General features: G+C 49.2%; 1 protein-coding gene across 1 annotated transcript; it reads left to right on the forward strand.

Annotated features, from left to right (window-relative positions):
- Positions 1-14,899: 14,899 nt before the first annotated feature.
- Positions 14,900-15,950, forward strand: LOC125518773 (cold shock protein 2). The gene has a single exon (XM_048683645.2). The coding sequence runs from the start codon at positions 14,979-14,981 to the stop codon at positions 15,675-15,677; it is 699 nt and encodes a 232-aa protein (XP_048539602.2). The 5' UTR covers positions 14,900-14,978; the 3' UTR covers positions 15,678-15,950.
- The last annotated feature ends 3,101 nt before the right edge of the window (positions 15,951-19,051 follow it).

The raw sequence follows: 19,051 nt of genomic DNA on the forward strand, positions 1-19,051 counted from the left end.
GGGGGGTTACCAGAACCCCCCGGGGAGTATATGGGCCTTATTGGGCATTAGTGGAACATAGGAGAGGAAGGCCAAGGAGGAGGGCGGGCACTCCCTAGCCCAATCCGAATTGGGTGGGGGGCGCCCCCCCCCCTTCCTTCCTTCTCTCTCCCCCTTCATTCTCTTCTACTCCTACTAGGGAAAGGGGGGAGTCCTACTCCCTAGGGCGCGCCATAGTGAGGGCCGGCCCTCCCCTCCTCCACTCCTTTATATACCGGGGAGGGGGGCGCCCCATGGACACACAAGTTGATCTCTTAGCCGTGTGCGGTGCCCCCCTCCACAGATTTCCACCTCGGTCATATCGTTGTAGTGCTTAGGCGAAGCCCTGCGTCGGTAACTTCATCATCACCGTCATCACGCCGTCGTGCTGACGAAGCTCTCCCCCGACACTTAGCTGGATCTAGAGTTCGTGGGACGTCACTGAGCTGAACGTGTGCAGATCGCGGAGGTGCCGTATGTAAGGACATATTTATCCCTAAGTGTTTTGGTGATTGATGACAAAGCATTTGCGGACTAATCGTGTGCCATGAGTTTTCCAGACACTTCTCTGCTAGGCACAAGACGATTGGGTGCCCCTCGAAGACTGACGAAGACGACGTCTTTTCTACGTTTCTTTTTGGTGGATTTGAGTCGTAGGAAAGCCGTACTATTAAGAGGGGGTCCGCGTTGGAAAGGTTTGGGTGGAATCATCACGTACACGTCTCCTTTTATCCCCTCCTTCTTCCTTGGAGCTTCCTCCGTTTTTCCTGCCTCCTTTGACTGGCTGCTGTTGTGGTTGCGGTAGTACTGCTCCTGGATCAACGGTAGTACCGTAGGCATCCACGGTAGTACCGCGCGGTGGCGCGGTAGTACCGCTGGTGCTCACGGTAGTACCGCTCCCCTGGAGCCGCACTACCGCTGCCCACCAGGCTAGTGCCGCCCCCTTGCGGTAGTAGGAGCGGATGTAATTTTTTACATCCGCACCTTCCGCGGTAGTACCGCTTTCACCGTGCGGTAGTACCGCGCTATGCGGTCACGCAGTAGTACCGCCCCTCGGCGGTACTACTGTGTCGGGTTTTTGCTACTTCCGTTTATTTGCGGAAGTAGGCACGGAAGTTCCCCTTCCCCCTAGCTGGGACTTTTGCCTTGCGGTAGTACCGCATGGGGGGGCGGTAGTACCGCGCGTGCGGAAGTACCGCCCCCAGCTTGCGTCTGTTTCTGTGCTGGGGTCGCGGCAGTACCGTGGGACGGTACGGTTGTACCGCACTGCCGTGCGGTAGTACCGCTTGGTTGCAAGAAGTAGTACCGCGCGGCCTTGCGGTAGTACTGCTGGCCACGGGCTGGTTGGTGGGTAACGGTTGGATCTTTTCCACACACTATATAAAGGGTCTCCTTCTTCCCCATTGACTCACCTCTTCCACCATTAAAGCTCCATTATTGCTCCAAGCTCCATTTTCGCCCGATCTCACTCCCTAGCCAACCAAACTTGTTGATTTGCTCGGGAGTGGTTGAGAAGGCCCCGATCTACACTTCCACCAAGAGATATTTGATTCCCCCTACTAATCCCTTGCGGATCTTGTTACTCTTGGGTGTTTGAGCATCCTAGACGGTTGAGGTCACCGCGAAGCCATAGTCCATTGTGGTGAAGCTTCGTGGTGTCATTGGGAGCCTCCAATTGAGTTGTGGAGATTGCCCCAACCTCGTTTGTAAAGGTTCGGTCGCTGCCTCCAAGGGCACCAATAGTGGAATCACGGCATCTCGCATTGTGTGAGGGCGTGAGGAGATTACAGTGGCCCTAGTGGCTTCTTGGGGAGCATTGTGCCTCCACACCGCTCCAACGGAGACGTACTTCCTCTCAAAGGGAAGGAACTTCGGCAACACATCCTCATCTCCACCGTCTCCACTCTTGGTTATCTCGTGCCTTTACTTGTGTAGCTTATTTGTTTCATATATCTTGCTTGCTTGTGTTCCTATTCGTGTTGCATCATATAGGTTGCTCATCTAGTTGCATATCTAGACAACCTACTTTGATGCAAAGTTTAAATTGCTAAAGAAAAGCTAAAAATTGTTAGTTGCCTATTCACCCCCCCTCTAGTCAACCATATTGATCCTTTCAATTGGTATCAGAGCCTCGTCTCTTTATTAAGGACTTTACCGTCCAAAGAGTATGGTTGATACCGTAGATGGTGCGGAGGAACACTCCGGTGTGAATCCTATCTCGTCTACGGGTGATGGGGGAACTTCGGTCTCTCGTGAGGAGTTCAATGTGGCCTTGGAGACATTGAAAACCTCCATGACGACCGAAGTTGAAAGCATGTTTACTAAATTTCTTGAGGGGCTTAAACTATCCACCGCACCGTTGAAAGTGGGTGATCCCGCCATCAAGGTGTCGGATGCTATCCCCGACAAGGGGGAAGCTAGTAGTGAAAAGGCTCCTTCTTCTAGTGGCAAGAATGGCACCGGCATCTTTGCCCATGTGGAACCACCACTTGTTTATGGTGGACCGGTTCCTTCCACTCATTTGAATCATGCCGGTCCTCCCCCTAAGATTGTGAAAAATGAGGATTTTGATTCTTGGGTTTACCGCTTTAAACGTCATTCAAATCATGTGAACACTAACCTTTGGAGAATCATTGAAGGAGGTTTCTATCCACATGATCCAAGCAACTTCACTCCTCGAGAAGCCGCGGACAATCAATTCAATGAGAATGCTCTCTTCATCATTCAAGATGCAATTCCACCCGAAGACCTACCTCATCTTCGTCCCTTCGCCTTGGCCAAAGATGCATGGCATTGTGTCGTGTCTCTCTACCAGGGAAGCGCAAGCATTCAACGCTCCAACTATGAAGTGGTACAAGATGAGGCCGATGAGTTTGCAATGAAGGAAGATGAAGAACCTCGTGAGCTTTATTGGAGAGTAACCAAACTCGCGGTCTCACTACGAGATCACGGGAGCAAGGACACGGATGACAATTGGATCAAGCGCAAATTCCTCAAGGCAATGATGCCCTACCACAAGGCCATGTCTTCCGTCATTCATCAAAGACCGGACTTCCACACTTTGACCTCAAGCGAAGTGTTGGATGAGTTTGTGGCCATGAACATTTTGGACAAGACCGCCGACAATGCGGTGCTCCGTTCTCAACGGGCAAAGAAGCCTAACCTTGCATTGAAGGCCAAGCTCACCGTGGAAGAAGAAGAAGAGGAAGAAGAGGAGAGCAACCCCGAAGATACGAAGTATGCATATCATGAACACATGGCACTTGCTTCAAGGCAATTTTGGAGCAAGAAAAACTCGAGGCCCAATTTTAGCAAAAACAACTCGAGTGGCACAAGGGGCAAGCAACGTGTAAGGACTTGCTACAATTGCGGCAACGTGAGTCATTTAGTTGCGGAATGCCCATATGAGAAGAGGGAAGACAATGGTGGCAAACTCATCCGAAAGGACAAGGCCAAGTCGTTCCCCAACAAGAACAACTTCACCAAGAAAACTCCTCCCAGGGCTTTGGTTGTGCAACAAGAGTACAATGAGGATGATGATGATGATGAAGATGATCAGTCGGTTGCCATGGCCTCCGTTGCCATTGCAACAACGTCACGGGTGTCTCTCTTCGACTCACCCAACGAGAGCATCACCGCCAAGTGCCTCATGGCTAAAGCCACCAACAAGGTAACCTCCAACATCAAAACTACCATCATTAATCATCCTTCCCCAATGGATAGCATTAATGAACTTGAGGGAGCTAATGTGGAGGCTAACGAGTTTGAGGCCTTTATGGGCAAACTCAAGGGAAAATCCAAGAAGCACTTTGTTGCTCTCTTGGAACAACTGGGTGAGGCCAATGACATGATCGAGGCTCACGAAGACACCATCTCAAAGATGGAAGGGCATAGTCGTGACTATGCCGATGAGATTTCGGATCTTTCCAATGCTCTTGAGGAAGAGCGTGGTCTTCGTTTGGCTCTTGAGGAGTCACACAACGTTGATCATGCTAAGTTAAAGAAAGATTATGATCATGCCCTCATTGTTTCTCGTGTGCTAAATTCCGAGAAGGCCAAACTCGGGGTTGATCTTGCTAGACTCAAAGAGGAGTTTGATATACTTGACAAGGCCCACAAGGCCTTGAAGGGTATTCACGCTAGTCTCAAGGAGTCTCATGATCAACTCCAAGTGAAGCTAACTAAGGAGAAAGCAACTTTTCCTCATATGGTTTTAATTGATAATGCAAATGCTACTAACCCGTGTTGTGAGCATATACATCTTGTTGAGGAAAATGCGAAGTTGAAGGAGCAACTTGAGAGAGGTCTTGCGACTTGCATACAAGGCAAGAAGAACCTCAACGATCTCTTGATCAACCAAAAGGGAGGTGTGGCCAAGGAAGGGGTTGGGTACGTGCCCGACTCCAAGAACAAGAAGAAGAATGACAAGACCAAACGACCTCCTCCCCTCATGCAAACCTTTGTGAGGGAGGGAGAGAGTGCCCCCGAGGAGAAGAAGAAGAACAATGTCAAGAAGGGCAATGCCATCCCTCTCAACAAAGCCGGCGATTTTAACCCTTCTTATGTGTTATGCCGTGCTAGTGATGGTCATGTTTATGCCAAATTTGTTGGTTCTCTTCATGAATGCATTGAATGGTCTATTTGGGTTCCAAAAACCCTTGTTACTAACATCAAAGGACCCATTACAAAATGGGTACCTAAAACCAAGTATTGATCTCTTGTAGGTGTTTGCTTCCGGTGGGGGATCATGGTTGCTCGATAGCGGAGCTACAAATCATATGACCGGAAGCAAGGACTTGGTGGTGGACGTGCACAAGGTTCCATCTATGCCCACCAATGTCGAGTGGGGTGACGCCTCATCTTCTAAGGTATTGGGACTTGGCAAGGTGGTCATCTCTCATGATCTCACGATCGAGAAGGTCATGCTTGTTGAGTCCCTTGCATACAATTTACTTTCCGTTCGTCAACTTGCTATCATGGGCTTTGCCACTTTCTTTGATATCGATACCGTGGCCCTCTTGTGGAGCAAGACTCTTAAAGTAGCCTTTGTTGGGCATGTCGAGAACGGTCTATATGTGATTAACTTTTCGGAGCGACCCACTAAGACCGCAACATGCCTAATGGCTAAAGTTGATGTGGGATGGCTTTGGCATCGCCGTTTAGCCCATGTCAATATGAGATATTTGCAAAGTCTCCTCAAGGGGGACCATGTCCGTGGACTAACGAATGTTAGTTTTGCTAAAGGTCGTGCTTGCAGTGCCTGTATCGAAGGAAAGCTACATGAGAAGGCTCACCCTCCCACGACTATCATTTATTCAAAGAGGCCTTTGGAGCTCCTTCACATGGATCTCTTTGGGCCTCCATCCTTCGATAGTCTTGGAGGTAGGAAGTATTGCTTGGTGATTGTGGATGACTACTCAAGGTACACATGGGTGTATTTCTTCAAGAGGAAGAGCGAGACCCAACAAACCGTCATTGACTTTGCAAATGAAGCACAACGTCAACACAATGCAAAGATCTTGACAATAAGAAGTGACAACGGCACCGAGTTCAAGAACTACACCTTGGATGAGTTTCTTAGTGACGAGGGAATCAAGCATCAATATTCCGCACCCTACACCCCTCAACAAAACGGTGTTGCGGAGAGGAAGAACCAGACGTTGATGGATGCAGTAAGGACCATGATGGCGGAGTTCAAGTCTCCGTACAACTTTTGGGCCGAAGCCATCAACACCGCGTGTCATGCATCAAATCGGCTCTACCTCCACAAGGGCTTGAACAAGACTCCATATGAAATACTCACCGGTAACAAGCCCAACCTCAAGTACTTCCGGGTATTCGGGTGTAAGTGTTTCATTCTCAAGAAAGGTGTTCGGTTGTCTAAATTTGAGGCTAGAGCTTATGAGGGCATATTTGTTGGTTATGCTACAAACTCTCATGCTTACTGTGTCCTCAATAAATCCACGGGACTTATTGAGGAGACGTGTAACGTGGAGTTTGATGAGAATAACGGCTCCCAAGTGGAGCAAAGTGGCACTTGTGATGTAGGTGATGAAATTCCTCCTCAAGCCATAAGAAGAATGGGTGTTGGTTTCATCCTACCCATTGAGGAACCCCTTGTGGCCGAAGGAGAAGGACAATGCTCCACTCAAGTGGAGCCATCACCAACCCAAGGCCCACACGCTTCCGAAGAACAAAGTGAAGGCCCTCAACCTCATGAACAAGACCAAGGGCAAGATCATACTCAAGACGGTGTGGACACACCAAGTGATGCCCAAGGTCAAGTTCTCTCCCCCGAGCAAGTTCAAGATCAAGAACAAGTTCATGACGGTGCTCAAGATGATCAAGTAACCGCTCCTCAACTCACCACCGAGGAGGAATTAGAGCGTCGTGCCGCCAAGGTTGCTTCCAAGCTCTCCACCAAGGATAATCTCATGACGAATGTGCTTGGAAGCTTAAGAAAGGGGGTAAGCACTCGTAGACAATTAGCAAATTACTGTGAGCATCATGTGTTTGTCTCTTGTGTGGAACCCCACAAGGTCTATGAGGCGCTAGAAGATCCGGATTGGCTCAATGCCATGCACAAAGAACTCAACAACTTCGAGCGCAACAAAGTGTGGAGATTGGTGCCAAGGCCAATGGGGAACCACAATGTCATTGGAACCAAGTGGATATTCAAGAACAAGCAAGATGCCCATGGGATTATCATTCGCAACAAGGCTCGTTTGGTAGCACAAGGCTACTCCCAAGTCGAGGGTATCGACTACGGTGAAACCTTTGCTCCCGTTGCTCGTCTTGAATCCATTCGCATGTTGATTGTATATGCTTCTCATCATAACTTTAAGTTGCAACAAATGGATGTGAAGAGTGCTTTTCTTAATGGTCCCATTAATGAATTGGTTTACGTCAAGCAACCCCCCGGGTTCGAGGATCCCTACTTTCCCGATCATGTGTATCAACTCGATAAGGCACTCTATGGGCTTAAACAAGCCCCACGTGCGTGGTATGACCACCTTACCGAGTTGTTACAAGACCGTGGTTTTGAAGTTGGGCTAATCGACCCCACTCTTTTTACTAAGAAGGTCAAAGGGGAGTTGTTTGTGTGCCAATTATATGTTGATGATATTATCTTTGGTTCTCCTAACAAAGCTTTCAATGAGGAATTTGCCGCTCTCATGACCTCAAAGTTTGAGATGTCCTCCATGGAAGAGTTGAAGTTCTTTCTAGGGTTCGAAGTGAAGCAAAGAAGAGAAGGAACCTTCATCAATCAATCCAAATACACTCAAGACATGCTCAAGAGATTCAAGCTAAGTGACGTCAAGCCGGTTTCCACTCCAATGCCCACCAAGTGCCAACTTGACTTAGATCCCAATGGTAAAGTGGTGGATCAAAAGGTATATCATTCCATGATTGGATCCTTGCTTTACCTTTGTGCATCTAGACCGGACATCATGTTGAGTGTGGGAATTTGTGCACGGTTTCAAGCCGCACCTAAGGAAAGTCACTATGTGGCGGTCAAATGAATCTTTCGATATTTGGCTCATACCCCAAACTTTGGCTTATGGTACCCAATAGGATCAAACTTCAAGCTTGTAGGGTACTCAGATTCCGATTGGGCGGGAGACAAAGTGGATAGGAAGTCCACTTCCGGAGGGTGCCAATTCCTTGGTTGCTCTTTGGTAAGTTGGTCTTCCAAAAAGCAAAGTTGTGTGTCTCTCTCGTCCACCGAAGCGGAGTATGTGGCGGCCGGTAGTTGTTGTGCACAACTCTTATGGATGAGGCAAACTTTAAAGGATTATGGTGTCACTTGTGACAAAGTGCCTCTTTGGTGTGACAATGAAAGTGCCATCAAGATCTCTCTCAACCCGGTGCAACACTTCAAGACGAAGCATATGAGATCCGGTATCACTTCATCCGGGATCACATTAGGCGAGGAGAGATCGAGCTCAACTACGTCAACACTCATGATAACCTTGCAGATATCTTCACGAAGCCCTTGGATGAAGCAAGATTTCGCGAGTTAAGGCATGAGCTAAATATCATCGATTCGAGCAATGTTGCTTGAACCCTTGCACACCCCACCATACTCAATGTGTTGTCCTATTTAGATGTAGGCATGGACATAGGGGGAGTGATGTTCTCTCAATGAACTCTCCCTCCCCCCATTATGCATAAATCAATCAAGTCTTTCACATTAGCCATGTTTGATGGTACTTGTGCTTCAAAGACGAGTTTTGGTCATGGACCCAAGGATAATTCTTCGCGGTGCCATACTAATTGACTCAAACATAGGTGGCTACGGCCACCGCCCTCTCTTCTGGAGAGGTGGTGTCTCGTGGTTGGTTCGTTTGTCGTGTGCCTTTCTGGTTTTGTGTGTTGCGTGGTCTTGTGGTGTCATGTTGGCTCGGAGTGGTTTGTGCAAAGATCCAGTTTTTCGCGCTCGAAACGTGCATCTTCTTGAGCCCACGTACTACCGCGTCTGGGCGCGGTACTACCGCTTTGGGAGGCACGGTACTACCACGCCACAGCACGGTACTACCGCTCTGGTGCGGTACTTCGGAAGTACCGCACCGTGCAGTACTACCGTGTCTGGGCACAGTACTACCGCGCCGTCAAGGGCGCGTGGGGGTTATGACTCGGGCAGGGGAGTTCCAACTCCCCATACCCATTCATTGTCTCTCTCTCCACGTCTTTCCCTCTCAAGAACGGCGCCGGAGGCCCTCGCCGGATCTCCGTCTTCGGCCACTCTCCTTAGATTCCGACCGGTGGGATCGTTCCCCACCACTTCCTCTTGCCATGGACCAAGGTTTTTCCCCAAATCCCTCTTTTTCTTGGTTGTTCTCTTGCTTCTAGAGTTTTGGGGAGAAACTTGTCGTTCTTGAGATTTTAGGCCAAATCTATGCAAGAGTAGGATGTAGGAGAGTCGTGATGCGTAGGAAACATACTTGATATGCTGTCTTGTGGTAGCTTTGTCCAACCGTAGTACCGCCGTGGTTTCGCGGGCTTTCTCAGATTTGAACCAATTCAGATCTGACGTGGTGCAGTACTACCGTGCCCGATGTGCGGTACTACCGCTCTTGCGGTACTACCGCCCGTCAGGTGCGGTACTACCGTACCGTGCGGTACTACCGCTCCGCAGACGCGGTACTACCACGCCGGCCGCGGCGCTAAGGTCATACTACTGCTCCTACACCCGGTACTACCGTGATCTTGCACGGTACTACCGCGTCTAAGAGCCGTACTACTCTCTTAGCTCCGCAGCTCTTGGCAGTACTACCGTAGGGATCAAATCTCTCTCTAGGCATTTATCACGTGTGCTTTCTACTTGTTTCACTTGCTTTGTTGTGGTCTTTGCATTAATCTCTCTTGGCTGTTGTGGGTGTTTTTGCGTTCTGTGTCTCAGGTGGTGGCTCTCGCCATTCCAATCCCAGTCGTGACACTGGCTCCAAGCGTCTGCGCAACCCCCAAGATGAAGCCCCAGAGGGCTCCAATGCCCCCAAGCGCAATGTCAAGACCACTGTCAGCAAGCAAAAGGAACCGGCTAAGGGCATGGATGAGATTTCAACCACTGAGTATGTCGAGCGCCGGAAGATCAATCCCTATGTGAATCCTCGGGCTATCCTCAGAGGCACCGAGTTGTTCTGGACCAAGCAACAGGCTCTCATCTATCTGGATGTGATCAAGAACAAGCAGAATACCTTCGTGGATGTCAAGTGGATAGACATGCATCACCTGCGGAAAGACAAGTTTCGTGACTATTTTGGAGAGGCTCTGGACTTGGTGGAGCAGTTTGCTATTGAGCCGGTGATCTCCTTTCACCTTGACTATGACCCTGAGCTTATCTGTCAGTTCTTTGCCTCAGTGTACTTTCATCCCGGGGAGGAGCGGAGGATGACCTGGATGACCAATGGCCATCAGCTGTCTGCTACATGGAAAGAGTTCATGGATCTGCTGCACATTCCTGATGACGGGCTTCACACCCCCGTTGGCGTTCGCCCCCATGCCAACTCTGAGTCTGCCAACAAGAACCAGCTTCAGCCCTTCCTTGTTGAGAAGGTACTCCCCAATGGGAAGTCATCTTGGGTGTTGAACTCCTTTCTGGATATCATGCACCGCATCTTCCGCAACACTCTGTTCCCACGCATTGGCGACAAGGACAAGGTTCATGCATATCTAGTGGACATGTTGCTCTTGTGTGCAGAGGCACGTACTTCTCAGACTCAGCTACTTGATGTCTCTCACATCATGTGGTGTGAGCTTCGGTTTGCGGTGTTCACTCGCAAGGTACCTATCTATGGACCGTACCTGTTTCTGCTGCTCTCCACCATTTGGGAGAAGACGTATCCAGGTGATGAGTTCCTTGCTCCAGACTGGATTCTCCATGAGTCCATCAGCCTCCGCGTCAAGCCCAACTGAGCCAACACCACTACTCGTGCTGAGGCATCTTCTGCTAGGAGGGCTGCTGGTGAGGGGGAGGCTGCTGCTGCTGAGACTGCTGCTGAGGACCGTGCTGCTAGGTCCACCACTTCTTCCTCTGAGCCGTCATGGGCCAAGAAGCTGAAGGACAAGATGAAGACTCTCTTCTGCATGCAGGCGAAGGGACAGTACAGGGCTCACGTGACTGACAAGGAGAGTCGCCGCCGTGACAAGAAGGTGATGAGACTCTCTGGAGAGGATGTGTCTGGCGGGTCTGAGGACGTCATCACACCTGAGGCTGCCTGGATGTCAAAGCAGGGCTACAAGTGGAACAGTTCAAAGGATGACATCGAGGAGACTATCCCCGCCGCTGAGTCTGACAAGGAGCACGAGGAGCAGTGGGACGACTTCTCTGCCTGAGCCACCCCGTGTGTGTAGGTGTCCTCTCTGCCTTTTTGGCGTCTCGATGCCAAAGGGGGAGAGAGTGTAGGGATTTGCGTTGTGTCGTGATTGGTGTGTTTGTTTGCTTTGTCGTTTGGACCTCATTTGCCTCGTTTGCTTTTGTTCGGTTTGTGCCTTCGAGACCTATCCTCCATATGGTGTAAGACATATGCACTCTATCTATCTTAGTTATCTTATGTTTGTACTATCTTGTCTAGTGATAAATTTTCCTTGTCTCTATAATATAGGGGGAGCTCTGTTCCTAGTATTCGTGCTCATCTAGGTGGCACACATATAGGGGGACCCTGTCTATATTATAGAGAGGAGGGGTTTGCTTTTACTTAATAGTATTTTTCCTTGTGCAAATCCCGTTTTGTCATCAATCCACCAAAAAGGGGGAGATTGTAAGGGCATATTTATCCCTAAGTGTTTTGGTGATTGATGACAATGCATTTGCGGACTAATCGTGTGTCATGAGTTTTCCATACACTTCTCTGCTAGGCACAAGACGATTGGGTGCCCCTCGAAGACTGACAAAGATGGCGTCTTTTCTACGTTTCTTTTTGGTGGATTTGAGTCGTAGGAAAGCCGTACTATTAAGAGGGGGTCCGCGTTGGAAAGGTTTGGGTGGAATCATCACGTACACGTCTCCTTTTATCCCCTCCTTCTTCCTTGGAGTTTCCTCCATTTTTCCTGCCTCTTTTGACTGGCTGCTGTTGTGGTTGCGGTAGTACTGCTCCTGGATCAACGGTAGTACCGTAGGCATCCACGGTAGTACCGCGCGGTGGCGCGGTAGTACCGCTGGTGCTCACGGTAGTACCGTTCCCCTGGAGCCGCACTACCGCTGTCCACCAGGCTAGTGCCGCCCCCTTGCGGTAGTAGGAGCGGATGTGATTTTTTACATCCGCACCTACCGCGGTAGTACCGCTTTCGTCGTGCGGTAGTACCGCGCTATGCGGTCAGGCAGTAGTACCGCCCCTCGGCAGTACTACTGTGTCGGGTTTTTGCTACTTCCGTTTATTTGTGGAAGTAGGCACGGAAGTTCCCCTTCCCCCTGGCTGGGACTTTTGCCTTGCGGTAGTACCGCATGGGGGGCGCGGTAGTACCGCGCGTGCGGAAGTACCGCCCCCAGCTTGCGTCTGTTTCTGTGCTGGGGTCACGGCAGTACCGTGGGACGGTACGGTTGTACCGCACTGCCGTGCGGTAGTACCGCGTGGTTGCAAGCAGTAGTACCGCGCGGCCTTGCGGTAGTACCGCTGGCCAGGCGCGGTAGTACCGCTGGCCGCGGGCTGGTTGGTGGGTAACGGTCGGATCTTTTCCACACACTATATAAAGGGTCTCCTTCTTCCGCGTTGACTCACCTCTTCCACCATTAAAGCTCCATTATTGCTCCAAGCTCCATTTTCGCCCGATCTCACTCCCTAGCCAACCAAACTTGTTGATTTGCTCGGGAGTGGTTGAGAAGGCCCCGATCTACACTTCCACCAAGAGATATTTGATTCCCCCCTACTAATTCCTTGCGGATCTTATTACTCTTGGGTGTTTGAGCATCCTAGACGGTTGAGGTCACCGCGCATTGTGGTGAAGCTTCATGGTGTCGTTGGGAGCCTCCAATTGAGTTGTGGAGATTGCCCCAACCTCGTTTGTAAAGGTTCGGTCGCCGCCTCCAAGGGCACCAATAGTGGAATCACGGCATCTCGCATTGTGTGAGGGCGTGAGGAGATTACGGTGGCCCTAGTGGCTTCTTGGGGAGCATTGTGCCTCCACACCGCTCCAACGGAGACGTACTTCCTCTCAAAGGGAAGAAACTTCGGCAACACATCCTCGTCTCCACCGTCTCCACTCTTGGTTATCTCGTGCCTTTACTTGTGTAGCTTATTTGTTTCATATATCTTGCTTGCTTGTGTTCCTATTCGTGTTGCATCATATAGGTTGCTCATCTAGTTGCATATCTAGACAACCTACTTTGATGCAAAGTTTAAATTGCTAAAGAAAAGCTAAAAATTGTTAGTTGCCTATTCACCCCCCCTCTAGTCAACCATATCGATCCTTTCACCGTACCTTCGGTGCTAGGATCGGTCGGATCGTGAAGACGTATGACTACATCAACCACGTTGTCATAACGCTTCCGCTTATGGTCTACGACGGTACGTAGACAACACTCTCCCCTCTCGTTGCTATGCATCACCTAGATGGATCTTGCGTGTGCGTAGGATTTTTTTTGAAATTACTGCGTTCCCCAACACACATGTATGGAAATATATCACAACTAAGCAACGGAATCAGGAGATGAATAGTTGCAACAAAGAATGAAGCTAAGAATAGCCGAAGGTACAACACACTGACCTGATTTGCTGATTTTGTAGCACCATGTCTTGTTGGATGCTGGCCTCCTCCTAACCAATCAATCGATGCAATGGTCTTACTAAAATTGTACGAGAAGGAAATCACGGTGGCAAATGCAAAACCTAGGAAAGGAGATCAAGGAACGGAATTAAATTGTGAAAAAATTGGACCTCACAATCAAACCTTACCAGAGGGGCGAGGAGTACAGGAGGATTAAAGATAGGATGCATCCAGATTTTGGCTGATGGTGAAGCGGAGAGCCACATAGGGGTCATATCCATCGCGTGGAAATAGGAGCAAGTCAATTGACGTTGTCATCGTTGTCGTGTTGCAACTGAGGTCACCAGATAACCCAGCCGATGAGGAACCGCTGTCGGTGTCAAAACTGGCCGATCTCGGGTAGGGGGTCCCGAACTGTGCGTCTGAGGATCGAATGTAACAGTAACAGGAGGCAGGGGACACGATGTTTATCTAGGTTCGGGCCCTCTTAATGGAGGTAATACCCTACTTCCTGCTTGATTGACTTTAATGAGTATATGGGTTACAAGAGTTGATCTATGCACACTGGGTGAAGAATATTAGCTCAGGTGAAGAATAATGTATTATGCACACCGGGTGATGAATAATAACACTATATATATGTAGTCCATATTATAATCTCTAAAAAACTTATATTTATGAACGGAGTGAGTATTTCTCATGCATGAGTGTGCGTCATGGTGCTATTATCATGGAAGTTCAGGCTCGAACAGAGGAGTTCGAAATCTACAAGGTGAAATTTTGAAGCAAATAGTTTATCTAAGTTCCTTTTAATCTCTGGATGTGGGCAAACATGTATGGTTTCTGTTAGAATAATTTAAGGCGCGTAGTTGATCTACCAAGGACCAAGCAATCATACGAGACACGACACCTAGATTTGTTAATGAGGTTCACCGTCATGGCTACATCCCCGGGTTTGACTATGGACGCTCCCTCTCACGACACCGCTACCGTGTCGCACCTCGCCTGTCCGGATGTCGGCACACACCGCTGCCTTATGTGTCTAACCCCTCATATATAAGAGGCCTAGAATACAAGTGTCTTGTTAGGACATGACTCCATATCCTATCTACAAACCATACAACTCGGAGTCCAATTGTAATCTATCTTTGTACACAATATTCGACACAACCCTAACAACTTTTGCATCAACATGACATTGTAACCATTTTTATGGACCTCGTTGATCAATAAAGCAACATCGTTCCCCTAATAGATGAAAAAGACAAGTTAACATAGAGGCCTCGCGTGGCGCTACGCGTGGGAAATGGAGCACCGGGACATGAACGACTTGCAAGTGCCAAGCAGGCCTGTTAAGCTACGTGCCAAGTTCTCTGAGCAAGTGTACTGTTATTACCTCTGTTCCAAATTATGTGTCTTAAAAATTATCTAACATTAAAATATGTCTAGATATTATCCTTATATAGACAAATCAAAAATAAATAATTCAGGACGGAGGAAGTATTATACAAGCAAAGCTGATCCTTTTTTTTTTGCTAAAGAAAAGAAGGAGAAGGCAAAAGCCACCATGGGCAGTGAAGCCATTAGGCCCAGTTTAACTGTGTGGTTGGGCCACTGTTTGCCCCGCCCCCCGCAAAGCCGCTGTATAAGCCCACCTAAGAGGCCTATTTATATCGACCCCCACCTCCTCCTTCAGCATCCACACCGATCTAGGGTTTCCTGCTAGGGTTTTGGTCCTTCGTTTTCGGCGGCGCAAGATGGGGGAGAGGGTCAAGGGAACCGTGAAGTGGTTCAACGTCACCAAGGGGTTCGGCTTCATCTCCCCGGAGGACGGCAGCGAGGACCTCTTCGTCCACCAGTCCGCCATCAAGTCCGACGGCTACCGCAGCCTCAACGAGAACGACACCGTCGAGTTCGAGGTCATCACCGGCGACGACGGTCGCACCAAGGCCTCCGACGTCACCGCACCAGGAGGAGGAGCGCTCTCCGGCGGCTCCCGCCCTGGCGATGGCGGTGGTGACCGTGTGGGCCGCGGCGGCTACGGAGGCGGTGGCTACGGCGGTGGCGGTGGCGGCTACGGAGGCGGTGGTGGCGGTTACGGCGGTGGCGGTGGCGGCTACGGTGGTGGCGGCGGCGGCTATGGAGGCGGCGGCGGCGGCCGTGGATGCTACAAGTGCGGCGAGGAGGGCCACATCTCCAGGGACTGCCCCCAGGGCGGCGGTGGTGGCGGCGGCTACGGCGGTGGTGGCTATGGAGGAGGCGGCGGCGGCGGCCGCGAGTGCTACAAGTGCGGCGAGGAGGGCCACATCTCCAGGGACTGCCCCCAGGGCGGTGGCGGTGGCGGCGGCGGCTACGGAGGCGGTGGTGGCCGTGGCGGCGGCGGCGGCGGTGGCGGCTGCTTCTCCTGCGGCGAGTCCGGCCACTTCTCCCGCGAGTGCCCCAACAAGGCCCACTAGGCGGCACAGCTCTTCAGATCTGTGTGCCCCGTTTACCCTCGCTCCTTTACCTACCTCCTGATTCTGCAGCAAGTCATACCCTATACCTATCAGTACTAGTATTAGTCGCCGTAGCGTTTCCCCCTGCTGCTCGATCCGAGCTTGGTTCCAGAAGAATTGCTGGTGGTGTGTTCGTCGTTAAGATCCAAGTTATTTTGTTGTCTCTCTGTGATGAGGACACAGATCTATCTATGTGTTGGATGGACTAAGTTATCGAAGTCAAGTTTGGTGTCTTGAGATTGATCCATGATCTTGCATGCCTATTGTTTATCTTGCATGTCTGCCAGGCTTGAAAGCGTTGATTCTGATATTCTGTTCTAGGCTAGTGGTGGTGGATTATTTTGGAATCCTGTTCTCCCATTTATGTGCGATTCCATTGGCGTTTTGATAGTGGTATGATTCGCAAGTTTGATGCTTCATGTTCAACAGGTTCATGGATCCAAATCTTCAACAGGTCAATTCTTATATGTTCTTGTGCCACTGTCTGCTGTTAGTAGATTCTTCACATGCCACTAGCGTGCAAAATGCATCCTAGATCTTTTTGCATCCGTCCTAAGCAAGACACGTTGATTCCTTGCTATGATAGAAGGCAAATTCAATCAGCTCTGCTGTTCCCATTACGCCCGCATTTCATTATAAGCTTAATCTGAATTCAGTAGTCTCTTGCTTAAGAAAGAAGGCACCTTAGCTTACTGATTAAGCCTGAAGCTCCGTTGCAGCTTAGTGGAGTAGTGTGCTTTGTCTGGGATGAACAGAATGGAATCATGTCGCTTTAGACTTGGGGGATGCGAAGAATAACAGCCTAAATTTTTATCTCCTTCCAACAAATGACTCTAGAGCACATGAACTATGATTGAATAAATCTTTATGAGCTTACGCTTTTTAGCATTTTTCATAGGAAATTTAATAGCCACTCCCAAATGAAACCATGGTATGAAGTACACATCTCAATTTTTCCAGATCTCCTGTGTCCTTTGCAGGCAACGAGCAGGGGGAGGGACCCTGCCCCTGCAGTCGTACTTGGTAGTCTTTTTAGTCCTGAATGGCAGTTTGTCGGGTAATCTCATCGGGGAGGAAACTCCGGCGAGCCCTGTTCGTGGCCGCCATAGCTGTTGATGTGCTCGTCCTCTTCGATGCTGGCAACAACTTGGTCTGCAACGTATCTTAAGCGCGGTAGTCGGCGTTAGTGTAGGGATGGAGGCAACCAAATCGGTTTCTCCCAAGTTCCCTTTGTTTCCCTTTAGCTCCAACAAATTCCTTGTAGAATTTGGTCATCTTTATTCCGTTTCTCTAGCGCTGTTGGTCTAGGTTTTCTCTCCAATTTACCTTGTGGTCTCTGCTTATTGGTATGAATTGAAGACTGCCTTGAATTCCTAACTTATGGCTTGGGTTCCTCCTTATACGTTTTCATGGTCGATTGGTTGCTAGGTCCAATCAATGCTTGTCGATGCTCTCTCCAACCTCTCTGACTTGGGGCCCCGCATGGTGACCATTGTTTCAACATGGTGGCGCTGTAGGGGCCACTCCGTGGTACTCTCTCCGTTCCACAGCCACTCCGTGGTACTCTCTCCGTTCCGATTTACTCAGTCGTGGCTTTAGTTCAAATTGAACTAAAACCATGACGAGTAAATCGGAATGGAGGGAGTAGGTTTTATAGGGCGCATTTCTCACGGTCGGAGCTTGGTTGTTGAAGATTGTAGTAGGATAAGAGGGGTGGTGGTTTTTTTTTCAAATCGAAGGCAGAAGAGAATTATCCAGTTAATTAACGAGAAATCAGGTGAAAACCGTCATAATCCGCTGAGCGGCACACATAGTATACCCCACATGCCCCCTTTGAGAGGGCCTCGTCGAGCTAGTACACATGTGTCATCGTCATCACTTCTCCAAAAGCGGTGTCATTGCCATCCCTAATCCCCGAGCAAACGACTCCGATTTCACCGTAGACAAGCATCAACCCAACGCACACCATAGGGGTCATGTGGAGACAAATCATAGGGGTCATGTGGAGACAAATGAAGATCTGCACTAGCACTCAACCATCCGCGTTGAGGAGACAAATGAAGATCTGCACTAGCACTCAACCATCCGCGTTGAGGACAGCGCAACTCTTCCTCTGGATGAGAGCTAGGAAAAAGAACTATACAAGGTTGGCGCCGTGAAAACCACCGAATAGACCACATGTTGCTCGTTATCGTTGATACATGGCCCCGCCGTCGCAGCTCCGACTTCGTAGCAACAAACAGACCAAAGCAATCCCACGAACACGCCGAAGAAGAGCCGACTAACACAACAATTGCCGTGCCTCCGACCTCGCTCACCCCGCCATTGTTGCCATAGAAGGTAGATGTTGGTGAATGAACTATTAGAACTATTAGAACCATTGTCGGCGACTAACACAACCATTGTCGCGCATTCGACCTCGCTCACCCCACCATTGTTGGCACATAAGCTAGATGTAGAGGGGTGGTGTTGGTAAATGAACTATTAGAACTATTGCTACCAGAACCTAGATGATGTTCTGAATTATAATTCTTAACAATTTTAAGCTTACCTAGCGATGCCTAGAACACCCTGCACATACAAGTCTAACAAAGAGTAAAGCGATGAAGCAAAACTTGATACTACAGGGAGTGAGTCTAGGAGATTGCAAACTCAAGGAGGTTTCATGACATATTTCATCTTATAGTTGATGCTATCCTACTCCATATTGAAGAAGGCGTCAATCCACGAACGTTCTAGGATCATGAAGACCTCGATTGCCAAGTCCATGGAGTACTTTGCCTACAGGAAAAGGAGGAGTAAAATGGTACTTCACCCCCAAGAGGTTTCAACTTTGTGGTGGGTGAGCTAATAACAGGTAAGTTTTGATGGCATCTAGCTATCTTAAGCAGATGGAATCTGACTCGTGACCCGACTAGGGGGTATATAGGGTATACCATGAATCCTACTTAAGCTCTTGAGTGGATTGGGGCCCCTCTAGAGAAGTATTAGTTTGAGTTCGTGATTTTTCATCAAAAAGGTTCTTTCATTTTCTTGGCCGAGGGACGATTGTTGTAGCAAGTTTGCGAGGTAAGATTGATCTCATAAAGCTTCATGAAATAATTCAATGGAATGCGACCTGCAAAAAACAAGAAGTTCCAACGTGTTTCTACATATTTGATTTTTTTCCTTTTCAGCCCCCTGCTGTTTGTTTTTTCTGTACAGTACTATGATGATAACAATATTATGTTTTGAAACATTTTGAGGTGGTAAATAACATTCAAATAATGCGTGTGATTTTTTTCAAATATTTCTGCGCACCACTGGTGGTCGTAACAAAGACTTGACCTGGCAGT

The sequence above is a fragment of the Triticum urartu genome, chromosome 1A (genome assembly GCF_056163025.1).
Source record: "Triticum urartu cultivar PI428250 chromosome 1A, HENAU_Tu73, whole genome shotgun sequence".
NCBI lineage: Eukaryota > Viridiplantae > Streptophyta > Magnoliopsida > Poales > Poaceae > Triticum > Triticum urartu.

Excerpts from the sequence above, each read along its gene's own strand:
- LOC125518773 (XM_048683645.2), top strand. The coding sequence starts at position 14,979 with ATGGGGGAGAGGGTCAAGGGAACCGTGAAGTGGTTCAACGTCACCAAG.